Genomic DNA, 14,491 nt, shown 5'->3' on the forward strand with positions numbered 1-14,491 from the left:
GCAGGAGCTCTGGACACATCGGATCCATCTAGGAGCAAAGCTGGTGTGTTAAAGCAAAAGGCTTTCTGGCTGCTCAATGTCAAAGAATTCCCAGCTACCTTGATTTTGTACATTTACTGCATGAGAAGCTACCAGGCTTAAGGAGAAAGCATCAGTCTATACTTAAACCACCTTTCTCAACAAGGCCAGGCAAAACTCAGGCTTTGGAGAGAAAGTTTCATGGACACCCTCTTTTAGATAAAAGATAAGATAAAGGCAATACAACCAGCCAAGAGTGCAACCGCTTTCAATGTGCTCCAAATTACATACCTGGCAGCACTGCTTACAATTTCCCACAATTATTCTTTTAGCCAGAGGCATCGTAAGTAATAGGACAATTCTAGAGTTAACATTATCTCAGACATCACCAGATACTACCCCAAAGTAGAGCCTCAGCACTCTGGACACAGAGGATGTGTAAATATCTGAAATGTCAGTTAAACTATAAGGGACGACGACAGTTTTGGCCTTGCCACAGGAGTGGCTGAGGACAGGCTGCAATAGGACATAGCTGACATTTCTGCACAGACTGTCTCTGGCGAACCTGTGAAAGGGCCAGACCCTTCAGATCATCTTGTTTTTCCTCTGCCCAGAGTGGATCTTGTTGGATTCCATCCATCACTGTCTCCCAGCCAAGCCTTATCTGTCCTGACGCAAGGGGTATGAAGAGACATTGTTCAACATTCAGTCCCGTGATAACGCCAGCATTAACCTCCACAGGAACTCTGTCGTGATCTTGTTGAAAATTAATATCCCTATGGTAGTCAGTTTACTGCTTAAGCTCTCTGGAAACAGAAGGCTCAACAAGTTACAGCCAGACATGATATCAAAAGACAAGTAAGCTCATAAAAGAATGACACAGCTGACAAAACACCCACTTCTGTATATACTCAGGAAGAAAATAAAGAAGTTCTTCAATCTAAAATTCAGATATCAGCTATCTAGTCCTGCACAGCTGCTTGAGCAACCAAACTGGCGATCTTTGGGGAAAGCTGATTGACCTCACCCTGTTAGGTAACACCATAGGTCACCAGAGCAGCATATTCTGACAACCAAGGGTGGAGGATAAAGGGGTGGAAAGACACATACTCTTGAATTACTGTAATGTAACAAACGTCAGGGCTTTAGACCAACAGCAGCACGCTTCCTTCAGAAAAGGAACAAAGTCAAACATCCCTCTGCACTTGACATACAATTTCAAACAGCTAGAAAAAAAGTAATGATTTAATTATTGAGAGAATTGAAAGACAATTTGATTTCAATAAAATATTAAAGATGTACAAGAGTCTAGGTTTGATTAACCCTGACTGGTAAAGCACAGAAGTGATAATGACGGCCTCGAATGCAAAAGCAGAATTCATTAATGCAGAAACATCTAAAATCAACACGCACAAAAAAGCAACAGTGAGATTAGGGAACAGAACAATCCTTTGGTTCAGGAAAAGAATCCTTATAAACGGACGTTTAGCTGCAATAAGACTAACTAATAAAACTAAACACACCATCCATTTGCCAAAACTACGCTTCAAAAATTAGGAGGTAGAGAACATGAGCCTCAGAATCTGCCTGGAAATAGGAGACCAAGGCTCAGTTACACCTTTTAGCAAGTGTTCTCTGTGAGATGCCATATTTCACCATTTTTTATTTCACTTTCAAGGTTATTCCTAAGGAGTGCTTCAAGTTATACACTAGTCTATGATCTCCAGCCACAGTGAAATAGTTTTGAAAAAGCAAGTTCAGAATCAGTGAACAAAACCCTCCCAAATCAAGTTCTGAATGAAATTCATAGCAGAAAGCCCATGGCCTTGGTAAACATTAGCAGATAGTGACAACCACTTTGCCTATCTGTGCACATGTGACACTAACTTTATGCTAGTTTTATTGCAAAATACCTTAAACTCACCTTTACTGCAATTCCCCAATAGCCTGCGGAAACTACAGGCAGACTTTATTTCATCCGGCTCCAGGAACACAACTGCTCTCTACAGCGAAACATGACTAAAACTCAAAGCATAACCATACTACCATGAAGTGGAAAAAAAAAAATATACACACAGCACCTGAACCACGGGGTAACCCTTTCCTGGAGACAAAAGGCCTCCATCCAGAAGAACAGAGATAACATTCTTTTATACTTGCACCATGCGCAGAAGACACCACAGGTTCCTCATGAACAGAAAAGGCTAAACCCTATTTTACATCTCTTTTGCAAAAATGGTGCCTCTAGCTACAAAATTCCTCACTGTGGAATAATATTTCCATTAAACAGAAACATGAACACGCAACATTTGCTAAATCACCTTCCAGCTTCTAATAGCTGGTTCGCTCAGCATAACCCCACCTGTCTTAGGAGAACTGGGAGAATCACAGACTAGGTTGAACAATTAACAGCCAGCGAGATAAACAGAACCAGCCAGACTCATGTGCTTGGTTTATTATACATTTTTATAGTAAGAGGCAGAACCAATAAACAACTCCATTAAAATCTCATTAGCTCTGATCAATGAGTATGGAAGATAACGTAAGAACAAAGCTGAATTTAGTGTGTTAGTGAAGGAGGAACAGGACCTCTTTTTCAGGACGCAGGTGAAAATTGACCTAAACTATTAACTAATCTTCTGCCTTATCTGCAGCTAGAGAAAAACAGATGAGTGTAAACACAACAGAAATAACACAACATTTGTTCATTTGATTTAGTATTAACTGCTGTCTTCATAGGAAAGACATAAGCCATCTCCACACCACTACACTAAAGACAGCTGAATTTCCTCACTTCCTCACAAAAAGCCAACTGCTAAAATAAAATGTGCTCAGTCTGTGCAAGATATTTGGTGCAACTGCAGGTGAGAATTCGTTCCTTCTTTTTCTCAAGAGGATGGATTCTGATTTTTAGCCTAAATAACTGGGGTTTACACAGTGATACTGTCCATACTGTTAATTATTTCCTTTCTAACTCCTCTTGGGAACATCTTCAATCAAATTTAAGAGCAACTAGAGTTTAAAGAAGATCTTTGAATTCCTACATGAAAATAAGCAGAGGTGTAAACAATGACCCTCATGAGAACGAGGCCATAGAACAGGAGCCTCCGTGTACTGGCTTGGTAGGAGGCCGTGGCATGCACATACCAACCCCCAATCGGTGGGTGCTAAGAGCAGCCACCACCTCTTGCTTGGTGGAGCTGATAAAGGACGTGGTGAAGAGATTAGGGCGCAAGGCTTGGGTTTGTAGGAGGTTTATAGAATCTTTTTTTCCTCATTCCCTTGTAGACACCAGACAAAGTGGAGACTGGGAAAGCATTCACTGCACACCAAATCTTTATCTAAAATACAGGAAAACCACACTGTCAAGAAGGGAGCACTGGGTTCAGAAAGAAGTCTGGGAAATACATCTCCCTGTAAGCCAGATGCCACCGCTTTAAATCAACAGGATTAGAAGAGCAGAAACGCGGCATAAAGAGACTACTTTTGAGAAGAGAAACCCACTGCTGCTCTTCAGGTGACAGAAAGCAGCCCTGCACCATAAACTACATCTGGTGGGAAAGAATCCAATGGGTTTAAGAAGAGCATAAAATGCTTTCATCTTGGAATTCTGGCTTTCAAAGGGCATTACACGAATTCTGAAACTGAGAGCACAATATACTTGCACTGCAATCTAACCTGCAGTCTTGTAAACACGAACTGCTATCTACATCGCTTAAAGTATTACAGTTTGTTAACCATAAATCAAACACAAAACACAGCACCATCGTTTCAATGTAAGTGACTTCTTTTATGTTATGAAGTATGAAAATTTCAAGTGACTTTTCCTCCATATTTATTCTGAAATTTCGACAGTGCTTCTTTCATAATGAATCTAAATACTGCATGAGCTGAACTTCACATTTATAAATATTTAAAAAAAACAGCTGAAGCTTTCCAATATAAAAATCTTGCTTTCATTACTTGGCCTTTTTGATAGGTTGAAACCAAACATATCACGGATGGTTTACATATGCAGATACTATGAAAATATTCATAAGAAAAAACAAACTTGGAATTAATATTAGACTATAAAAGGAAACTGAGCAGTATTTGTGTTTTAAGAATACCATAACTGTGTTTAGAAGCAGCTCAGTGTTGCCAAAATAGCTTTGTCAAGTTGCAGCCAGTCCCAACACCTAACAACAGCACAGCTTCCAAAGTTATATAGGATAAACACAAATAATGAAAGACAAATAGATAACTCACCATAAAACAGATGCAGAGAAAGGAACAGATTTTATGATGCGATACTAAGTATTGGCTGTATTACAGAAACATGGTGACAACTGTTCTGCATTAGCTCCATCTCCCTCAAATTTCTTAATTGCCGTGATCTAGAACTTGGTCTTCACCATCGCTGCTGGTGATCTGGGAAATGGCACTCCCAGCACTCTCTGTTAGACAACCTGCATTACAACACGGGACTCTCACAAAGCAGTGCAGGACAGGGCAATCAGTTTGAACTCTGACAATGCTCCATCACTTCTGACTGACACCCTTAACGCTGGAAGGCAAAACACCACTTGTCCCACTCACAGTCCATTCTCGACTCACGCAGTCTACACATAAAAAGACACCAAATCGAAGCACCTTGCAGCTCCTGGCAGGAAAGCAGATTGTTGCAAGGGCCCAAACTGAACAGCCTGCTTCCATCTCCTCCCCACCACACCCTGTTGTGTTTGTGGGGCACCCAGTATCAGATGATCTACAGCATGATCATGCATCTTTTAAAGAAGAATAATTAATAACACCACCACACCCCACTGAATTGGCTGGAGATCTGACTTCCTGACTGTGACAGGGAAACCCGCAGGCCATGCATGCAGCATCATGTAGTCAGCCCACTCTGACCAGTTCTTGCAAGGAGGAGCCCCCAGGGAATAGCGGGGAGTGGGAGTTGGACTAAATTATCAATGCATTCAACATTTCTCTCTCATTCTACCTCTGTTGTCTTAAGATTTACAGGGCAATCACTGCAAGGGGCAGGTGGAAGAGACCAAGCTCATTATTGATGGGGTTGGAAACAGAACAGCAAGACATTACCAGCACACAGAGCAGCGTCCTGCTCGGATCACAGCTCCACACTCCACCTGCTCAGAAAGGCACCAACTACACAAGCTCATCCTTCCCCTAGTCAAAACAGAGCAAGAGTCAGCTGAGATGTGCTAACTGGAAAAACACGACAGATCACTGACCCTTCTGTAGGCAGGTAGGAACTGCCTCCCAACAACTTTGGAAAATCAAAGCAGCAGCCTGAGGGGGAAAAAAATGGCTTTCTTCTTTGCCACAGCAAGGTGCATTCAGACAGCCTGAAGGAATATGAGCTATAGAAGAGTGATGGAATAAATAGGAAAAAAAGAGGAAAGAAGAGGGAAAACATCAAAGGAAGCAGCAGCTAGCAGCTGGGAGGAGAGATTAAATCCCTTGTTAAAAACCTGTGTTTTACAGGGGTTGCTAAAGCATATATAAAGGGGAATTCCTGGTATATTTCTGCTGTCTATCACCTTTTTCAGCCTTCAGGGCAAACAGTGTTTTCTTTAAGCCTCTTAAGTCAGTGTATTACATTACTTGGGTATTGTTATTTCCTAAATGCTCTATGTGCACCTACTGCTTTACAGACAATTGAAGTGACAACTCAGGCCTTAAATAAGATGCAACATTTAATGAGCAGTGTGGCAGCTCACAATGGCAGTGAACAAAAAGAACCTGTATTAAAAACATGTATCAAAACAGCAAAAGAGGTGACATATAATGTGCTTGTAAATCAGTTACTATTTTTAAATCAAAGGATTAAGAGCAGATGACTTGGGATGAAAATAAATCTGAGTTCTCTACTAAACTCAGGCACCAACAGCCAACACACTCTGATTGATTGGTAAACCCTTACCTAAGTTTCAAGGAAAATCACAGCGTTTCCTTTTGCAAGACAAGAAAAGGCTGGTTTAGTAGTATAATAAATTGCACCAAATACCAACTACTCTCTGCACCAGAGCCCATAGCTAGTGTTTGAACCACGAGGTATATTTGAGCTATGTTATCTTGATGGAAACAAATAAGAGTACAGAATTACCCAAACACCTGGGAGAATGAGCCAACTTCTATTCCCTCTTCACTAGGAAGATGTGAAAACTTACTGCTGTCTGAACTTTTCCTGTTCAACTACACTTTATTTGTAACTTTTTGTTATGCTGCACAATGGCTAAAACCAGAAATCTCTGTCCCACCACACTTGCAGACAAGTCCAAACTGATCTTCAACTTTCTTACCAATGAATTACTGAGTTTATTCGGTCTCTCACCATAATGTAGGTCATTCAGACATGTCCAGTCATGGAACCCTTTATCCCTTAATTCTCTCCATTTTTCAACATCTTTTTGAATAGACTCTAGAATTAGTCTTTGTTTCAGCACAGTCTCACAAACAATGCATTCAAAGGTCACGCCACTCCCTTCTCTTAAGTGATAACACCCTGCTACTTCAGCTGAAGACCGTACTCACTCTTACCTCCTCAGAGACAAACAGGCACTCAGGTTTAAACTGTTCTCAAGCATGACCCAACCTATTTTTCTGCCCTCAACTGTCTTAAACAGTCCAATCCATAACTATGATCTACAATGTTTTATTGTGAATGTGCATCTTATACTGGATTTTTTTTAAAATGCGTATCGTTGCAATAAGCACATATTGCCAGTCTGGGTCAGTCTGTGCAATTCATCTTCCACCTTCAAATAAACAGCATTTAATGTCACCACAAGTTTTGTTATCTAAAAAGATGTATATACCGTATTTTCTTACAGTTTATTAAAGATACTGGACAGTACTCAGACAAAAACTCTGAAAGAATAGATGATCTTGACTTTACACAGCAACGAAAACCTGTCTTTTCCCAGGCTGGGGTTTTTTTTCCCCCCCATTTCCCAGTATTTCCCAAAACACAAATATCTTAGTAACTCCTACATTTGGTGGTATGTGAAGTGAAATATGCATAAAATGAACCTCAAATTGCCTGCAAGGAGACTCTTTGAAGGGGCCAGTCCGGTTCCTGGTAAAAGCCTGAAAACCAGCTGGGACATCTGAAAGTTAATACACCACTACAGGCCACCAAAGAAGTGAACGAAAAGCAAACCTAATGCAGCATGACTACTGAAAGTGGTAAGCGAATGCCATGCTGCACACAGAACTAGCTGCCAGCAGTAAGAATGCCAGCTTGGAAAGCCTGCTAAGAAGGAATTATAATAATTGAGGATTGTAGCCATGAGCTGCTACAGCAAGTCACCCCAAGACAGTACGGTGAAGCCTCTGTAACCAGATAAAACACAGCTTTCTTCCCTCTGCTCATGGAAAAGGATGTGACCACAAGCAGCACCAAGATTATTTGGTTTATCCCTCGTACCTGCATGGCTCTTAAGTCGAAATAGCAAAGGAAAGAATAGCCTTCGAATTAAAAATCGCCAATATCCAACAAGTTTTGTGGGAGGTGTAAGGCAGGGAATTAAGCGGCTTCACGGTGACAATACCATTAAAGAAGTATAATGAAAAACATAATCCTCTAACTACCAGAGAGATCAAAGTAAGGGATGTTGCGATGGTGGCAACGGGGCTGTTACACTCGCTATCTGATAAATAACATAACTGGCCTCATCAGAACACAGGCTAAAAGCATATGCTAATGGTAAGGCTGCTTTCAGAGCAGCAACATGAAAGCAATTGGGCTTTACTCTGCACCACCCACTTTGAATACAGGAGCTTTTATCATACCTGAAATCACTGCAGCCTTCACTAAGCTAAGGCTAACGTGGACAGTAATGAAGGTCAAGACAGACCTAAACCACAGCCAAAGCAGAGGACAAGTATCCATGAAACCGTAACACCTATAAAATACAATACTATGAGGTGTATTCTTCCTCAGGTCTTAACCGCACAAAGTGCTTTAAACATGCTGTAAGAATCAGTTTAACCCCAGGGCTAAGATGCAGGATTTTCATCCAGAGTATATTACTGCTTATGCCTTTGTTCCTCTGAAGCATGGCCGCTGAATCCAAGAGGTTAACACCTGAAAATCAGCATATTCCTCTAACATTTGAGAATGCTTTAAATCACCAATTAATTTTTCTTATCTGTTAATACATTCTCTTGTCCCCCATTACAGACTGAAAATTTAATAAACTAACATGTTTGTAGTGCACCCTTTGAAAAGCTTTTAGGAGAGTTTTGTTCACAAATCCCTGTCTTAACCCCGTATTTTCATAGTAGAAGTGGACAGTCAACATGAATTACTCTATTCACCTTCATTTAGCTGTAAAGTCCCGAGATTAGATGTTAGAAGTTAGATAAGTTAAGGTGAGTCATTCCTAGGAACAAGGCAATGGCACAAAGAGTGAATAGGACTTCACGAATATCAACCCTACAAGCAGCAAAAAGCCAAGACCAAAAGATTTTTAAAAGCCTGTTTTGACTCTCCAAGTATTTTGAGCTTTACAAAAGCCTAAAGTGCTAAAGAAAACAAAAGTGCCAAGAAACTGCTGCAAAAGTGGCACAATAAAAATAGTTTCTACATACTTTGACAAACTTTTCAAAGCTTTCCAGGTCTTCGCAAATAGTAACCCTGTCAAATTTCCGAAGTTTGCAGACAGATGATCAGTCTCACTAACAATTTTAATATGTGGTTGAAAAATACGTTAGAATTTTATTTACATTCCTCTAAAGACAGTAATACTTGACTACAGAAGCTTAAAGATGCTACATGACAGAAAATACTTTCCCACATCTAGCTAAACCTTAAGGCAGTTCTTTCAGGAAGGCTGTAACACATGGCCTGTAGGGCAACAAGCAAGCACAGCACAGGACATGGGAGCGCTGCTACGTGCGACAAGATACAAGGAAAACAAATCAGATACTCTAACAGAGAACTTAATGTAAACTAATAACAGACCTGTACAAGTATGCAAATACTTACATGATGTGAGGAGAGGCTTTTAAAGAGTCAGCGTGGTGCAGTGTGTTTAAATGGACACAACAGCGGTTGTACTACCAGCACTGCTTTGAGAAAAGGCTTATACATTCTAATCCTGTCTTTTCTGCAAATATCACAAGATAATAACTTGTAAAATCAATTTTTCAAGTCAGTAAAGCCAAGAAAGAGGTCAGAATGAACATAAAGAAATTTTGCCTGTACTAAACCTCAACCAATGCAACAGACTGAAGAGCTGATGCTGCAGGTTGAGTTCCTTACTCCCTTGTGCACTTCACGATCCAATGTGACGCAGCCAGTAAACATCCTAAATCTCAGGGATCTTTTGGTTTTTTCTGAAAGATTTGGGATTCTTAGTGCCTTTGCAGTATGAGGCCTTAACACTTCAGGCCCACCTTACAGTGTATCGATTAAAACAGTAATTCAGAAAACCTGGAGAAAAGAAAACAAGGGCTGAACAATCACAGTCAATCCCATCACCTCAATGACATGCTGTGAGTGTAATTAATCCTGTGTTTATTTAGAGAACTTCACACCCTACACATAAAGCAGCAACTCCCTGCTGGTTTCAGACTAGGTAATTATGTTGTAACAAGGACTAGGTTTCCATTATAACAAGGAGATGAAAAGGAAAACAGACCTATGAAGCCAGCCTATCTTTTAGGGTATGTCTCACCTGCAGATCAAGAGAAGCAAATGTAACATGCTCTGCAATATCTGTCTTAGCATTAATTAGTTAGTTCCAATCAAGATAACAGCTTCTGGAGAGACTGTACCAATGCCACCAGCAATCCTGGGGTTTACTTTAAAGCAAATGGTCCATGCCTGAGCCTGCATGTTACACCTACAGTCACCAGAATTAGCAAGAGTCTGTCTTTTTGGTTGTGGAGCACGTACACGTGAAGGTGTGCCCGCAGAGCACACACACACTGGAGCAGCCTATACCCTGTACAACAAAGTGGGTCGCTGATGCAGTTCCCCAGGACACACTGAGGCCATTTAGCAGTTCATCTCACTTAATAGACAGATCTCCTTTACTGCGAGAGTTGAAGCTACTACAACACGCAACACTAAGTGATTGTGTAACTGTTTGCAAAGGTAGAAATACTTTCTATCGGCATGGGCTCAATTGTTCTCTTACGCAGAGATGCAGAACAGTACGCACTTGACTGCCTGCCTGGACAAGGACTCGTGGGAAGTCATTCAGCCCTCCACCCAGCCATGCATGTTATGGCCAGCAGCCAAGTGGCTAAGCTACCAGAAAGCCAATGAGGACAAGAGTGGACAACAAAAAGTAATGTGAACAGAGACTGGCACAAAGGGGAACGCAGAACACTGGAGGAAGAATGAGGCCACACAAAAGGAACCTCAGCACAGCGAGAGCCAGTGGGTAAACTACTCTGACCTCTATAAAGGACACAGCTGCTATGGGGTCACAGACACATAACCGCTGTAGCAGAAGGGAGAAAGCTCTCCTGCAGCAGCATACCCACACCTTGATTCCCCTGGTCTTAGCTGCCCATATTGCCAGCATCAGACAGCCAGTGGTTTCCACAAAGCTGCTCCTCCTCTCCCTTGTCATCTTCTGCTCAAAGTAAGGTGCGAAAGATGGGGAAAACCTCAGACTTACAATACAAATTCAGGTATAATTCCACCTTGGACAGGCTGTCGTATGTATCAGAGCAGTTTGTAAAAGCTCTGACCTAAAGAAAAAAGTATGTAAACCAGACAAATTAAACTGAGCTTTATTATGGAAATGAAAGCAATAACAGAAGTGACAGCAGGGTGGATGATAAGCTCACTTAGCAAGGGGATCAAATGAAGTGATGACATGTCATTATGACCTCAGGGGTTAAAGAAGCAATTTTCCATCTGGCTGCATCTGGCTTTTCAACACAAATGTTGACACCACCTGCTGAGATTTACTGCAAGCTGCCTCCACAGGTCTTTGTCTAGCTTTTCTTACTCAGGTTAACAGTTGCTTTTCCCTCTGTTTGGTTAAGTTTTGCTGAGCAACATGCTCCCTTTCTTCTAAACCTGAAGGAACAGCCAGAAAGATTTCACGTGCCACTTTATGCGGCAGATCAAATTCTTAGTAGTAACTTCACAAGTGGCTCAAAGAGAGCCTGGAACCTAGAAAGCAGGTAAAGCTAACTTTACGACTTCAAACAAGAGGAAATTTTAGCTACACTTGCTAGTGTCTTGCATTGTCTAAGACTTCCAGGAATCTACTTTTCTTAGTAACATGCACCTGAATGAAATAAATTTTCTGGAAAAAAACATCCTTAGAATTAAAAAACAAGCTTGTACTCACCATACTGTTAGCCACCTGCATGAGTTTCATTCAGCAGCTTAATCATTTCCAATTCCAGATACATTGTGCCTAAAATAAGTCATCTTTTGCCAGCCCAGTGATACATTCACTTATCTAATTTAGCCACAGCCAGATTACGATCGCAAACCAAATTCATAATCAGCTATTGACACACTGTTGGGTGTAAGGTTTTTGCCTCCACATTGAATATTTAGAGACCCATACCTGCCAGTGGTGTTCCTCTCCTGGAGGCCTAACCTGAAACAGGACTGTTGCTTACTACCCCCTTGATACAGCCATCACATCTTTACCTGTGCCAACCTTTTTTTCTAAACCTACAGCTTCCGGTCTTTTCTCTGCCAGTACAGGTGAGCTAAAATGCTTCCTTCCAACTGTGCCTGGATTTTTCACTAAAAAACCCCTACAGTCTGTTCTAACTGGTTAAAAAAAGAGGCCCCAACCTCCACCTGGATGTGGTTACATACCAAGGAAAGAGAGGAAGAAAAAGTCCTCCACAGATTTTTGAGCGCCCTGGGACTACAGCTATGAAGAAACAGGAGAAAACTGGAGACAGAAAACTAATGAACCTTGCATGGAATAAAGAAATAGAGCAGTGTCCAGATTAATCAGACATCTACAGCTATGAAGAAACAGGAGAAAACTGGAGACAGAAAACTAATGAACCTTGCATGGAATAAAGAAATAGAGCAGTGTCCAGATTAATCAGACATGCAAATAACCTCATCAAAAGCCCACCACAAAACTATCTAGAAATACTTCCCCTCTCAAAACTTTCACCACAAAAGCAATCACTTCTTCCCCTGGAATGGAAGCTGCACCACCCTCCTCTCCAGACAACCTACTCACCTTGGGGAGCTGGGAACTCTTGTCTTTAACAGACAAGCTGCCACCCGACTCTGTATCTGGTATGGTATTTTCTGAATGACAAGTGAATATTGTTGTTCCCTTCAACATAAGGGAAAAAACCAAAGCATTCCTGTTCACTCTGCACATGCTTAGCTTCAAGCACACACTTCACTGCTGAACTGAATAGGAATGACTTAAGCTTGTGCTTAAATGCTTTCCCAATTCAGATCCTAAAAATAGGAACGGTTTCTGCAGTTCCTCTTTCTCTTGTTCCCCTAATGACAGACAACTATTGTGCCATGTCGTTATGACAATAAGATAGCTTAATTGCCCTCTTTCCAGAAGCTGTCAGTTCTGCTTAGCTGGTACATAATGTATGCGTCTGGGAGGAGATGTGTTAATGTATCAGTCACTTATAGCTACCATACATTTTCCTCTGCTGTATTTAGAGAAAGCCTTGGGTTTTATGACTGACTTGCTAGATGTTAAATTCATTGATATGGGCAGCAGTGATATTACGGTCTTATGACTCGTTTAATCGTGAAAGATGCATGAAAAACTTTCTCCTTCTTTATTTACTGCACTTCAACTCAACTTCAACCTGAGCATGTATTTCTCCATACTTACACTGAAGGTGTGGCCAAAAAAGGCCTCCTCAAAACTGACAGTGTGAAATGACCTGGCCATTCCTGGAACTAATCAGGATTGAAGCATCAAAATGTTTGGAAATACCTGCAGCTGCTTTAGAATATTTTGTGCATTGTGACTGAAAGCATGCAGAGAAGAAAACCAACCAACCACCTCTACAACAGGCAATAGGCAGCTATGAACCGAAGGCCTTTAATTCTCTACATACTGTAAGGTCACACCTGAACACACAGCCTGTGCAAGGCAGCTCGGTTCCCTTTCACAGCCCTCTTTCCGATCACGATTATTAGCAAGTTCCCCTATACCCCCTTCGCTACTGCTTGTGTCTTGCACACTTGAAAAGTTTTATTCCTCCCACAGTCTCTCATTAAATTGTGAGCTGGAATGCAAAGACTATTTTTAACCACTGTTTTATGAATCAATATGTTGCTATACTAACGAACACGACAAAGGCATTTTCTGTGTTTATATTCACAATGCCTTCCTCTTCAAGGAAATGTTACTTGCAACTCATACACGTACTTCTGTGGGCCTTCAGAGAAGGCTGTGAAGACAAAGAGGGAGAAAAACCAAAAGCTGTATGAAAAGTGGAATGTCTGACAAAAACAACATAAAGCCTAGTAAGATCTGAACAAGCAGCTTGCTTTATTCATCTAATCCATTTCTTGCTGTTTTCCTACCAATACTTCTGGTTTAAAACCATTAAAGGATGCTGATACTTCTACTCAGTCTGGTTGCAAAGTTCCCAGGACCCTGGAAGGAAGTAAAGCCACACTGGCACCACTGAAAGGGCACAGGTGAGACACAGAAGTGCTGAGGCACAGAGACTTGTCTGGAAGTGGCAGAGTCACTATTTCCTCTCAAGTGAAGCGGAAGCCAAAGCACATCGCCAGGGAGAGTGAGCTGGCAAGAAACCACAGGGCAAGAGTACACCGAGCACAGATTTGTGACACTTACTCTAGTGTTAATAATCAATTGGTACAACTGCTACAGTCCATAAATCAACTGCTTCATAGAGATTGAAACAGTTTGCACGTGCTTCTGAGCAGAACTGGAAGTTGTCAGTTCTACTGGAAGTTATAAACTCAGTCCTGAACTAGAGGCTGTTTCCAACCTCTTTCCTAATGAATGTCTTTGCTTATGTAGTCAGAATAGCTAGAGAGCCGAGGTTATTAAATGGAGAAGACTGATCCCATTTCCATTTATAGGAGACAGCATTTCTTTTGATTTTACCAATACTTGACCATAGATAAAGTAGTGTAAAATCATTTCCCACATCAGTAACTACTTAAGAACTTACTTGGTTTTTTGAATCCAGATGCAGTAGTCTGTAATGAAGAGATCATTGAGGATGTAGGCAGGGTCATTCTCCATAAAAATCTTGTGAATGTCCAGCAGACACTTCAAAACTGCAGCTTTTCCTGAAATAGATTTTTACTTTTGTAATTCACTAGACATGGTTAACAGACAATCTTTATCATCTCCTCACCTTTGAGGCTTTAATGACCACACCATCTACATGTGGATCTTACACACTAATCCGTCCTGTGGATTCACAGTCTCAGAACAGCAGTAATACAACTGTGCCCTTCAGTACCCAATCTGTGGGGATGCGGAGCCTCTGAATTCAG

General features: G+C 41.2%; 1 protein-coding gene across 1 annotated transcript in view; it reads right to left on the bottom strand.

Moving 5' to 3' along the window:
• The window catches only part of LOC104497000 (protein SHQ1 homolog), a gene marked incomplete at its 5' end in the record, with an annotated part of 20,410 nt that extends 6,129 nt beyond the window's left edge, over positions 1-14,281 (bottom strand). The window contains one exon of the mRNA XM_010140206.1: positions 14,161-14,281. Within this exon, the coding sequence (XP_010138508.1) occupies positions 14,161-14,281 (121 nt within the window). The remainder of the gene's footprint in view (positions 1-14,160) is intronic.
• Positions 14,282-14,491: the final 210 nt, after the last annotated feature.

Source organism: Buceros rhinoceros, unplaced genomic scaffold, assembly GCF_000710305.1.
Source record: "Buceros rhinoceros silvestris isolate BGI_N320 unplaced genomic scaffold, ASM71030v1 scaffold12537, whole genome shotgun sequence".
Lineage (NCBI taxonomy): Eukaryota > Metazoa > Chordata > Aves > Bucerotiformes > Bucerotidae > Buceros > Buceros rhinoceros.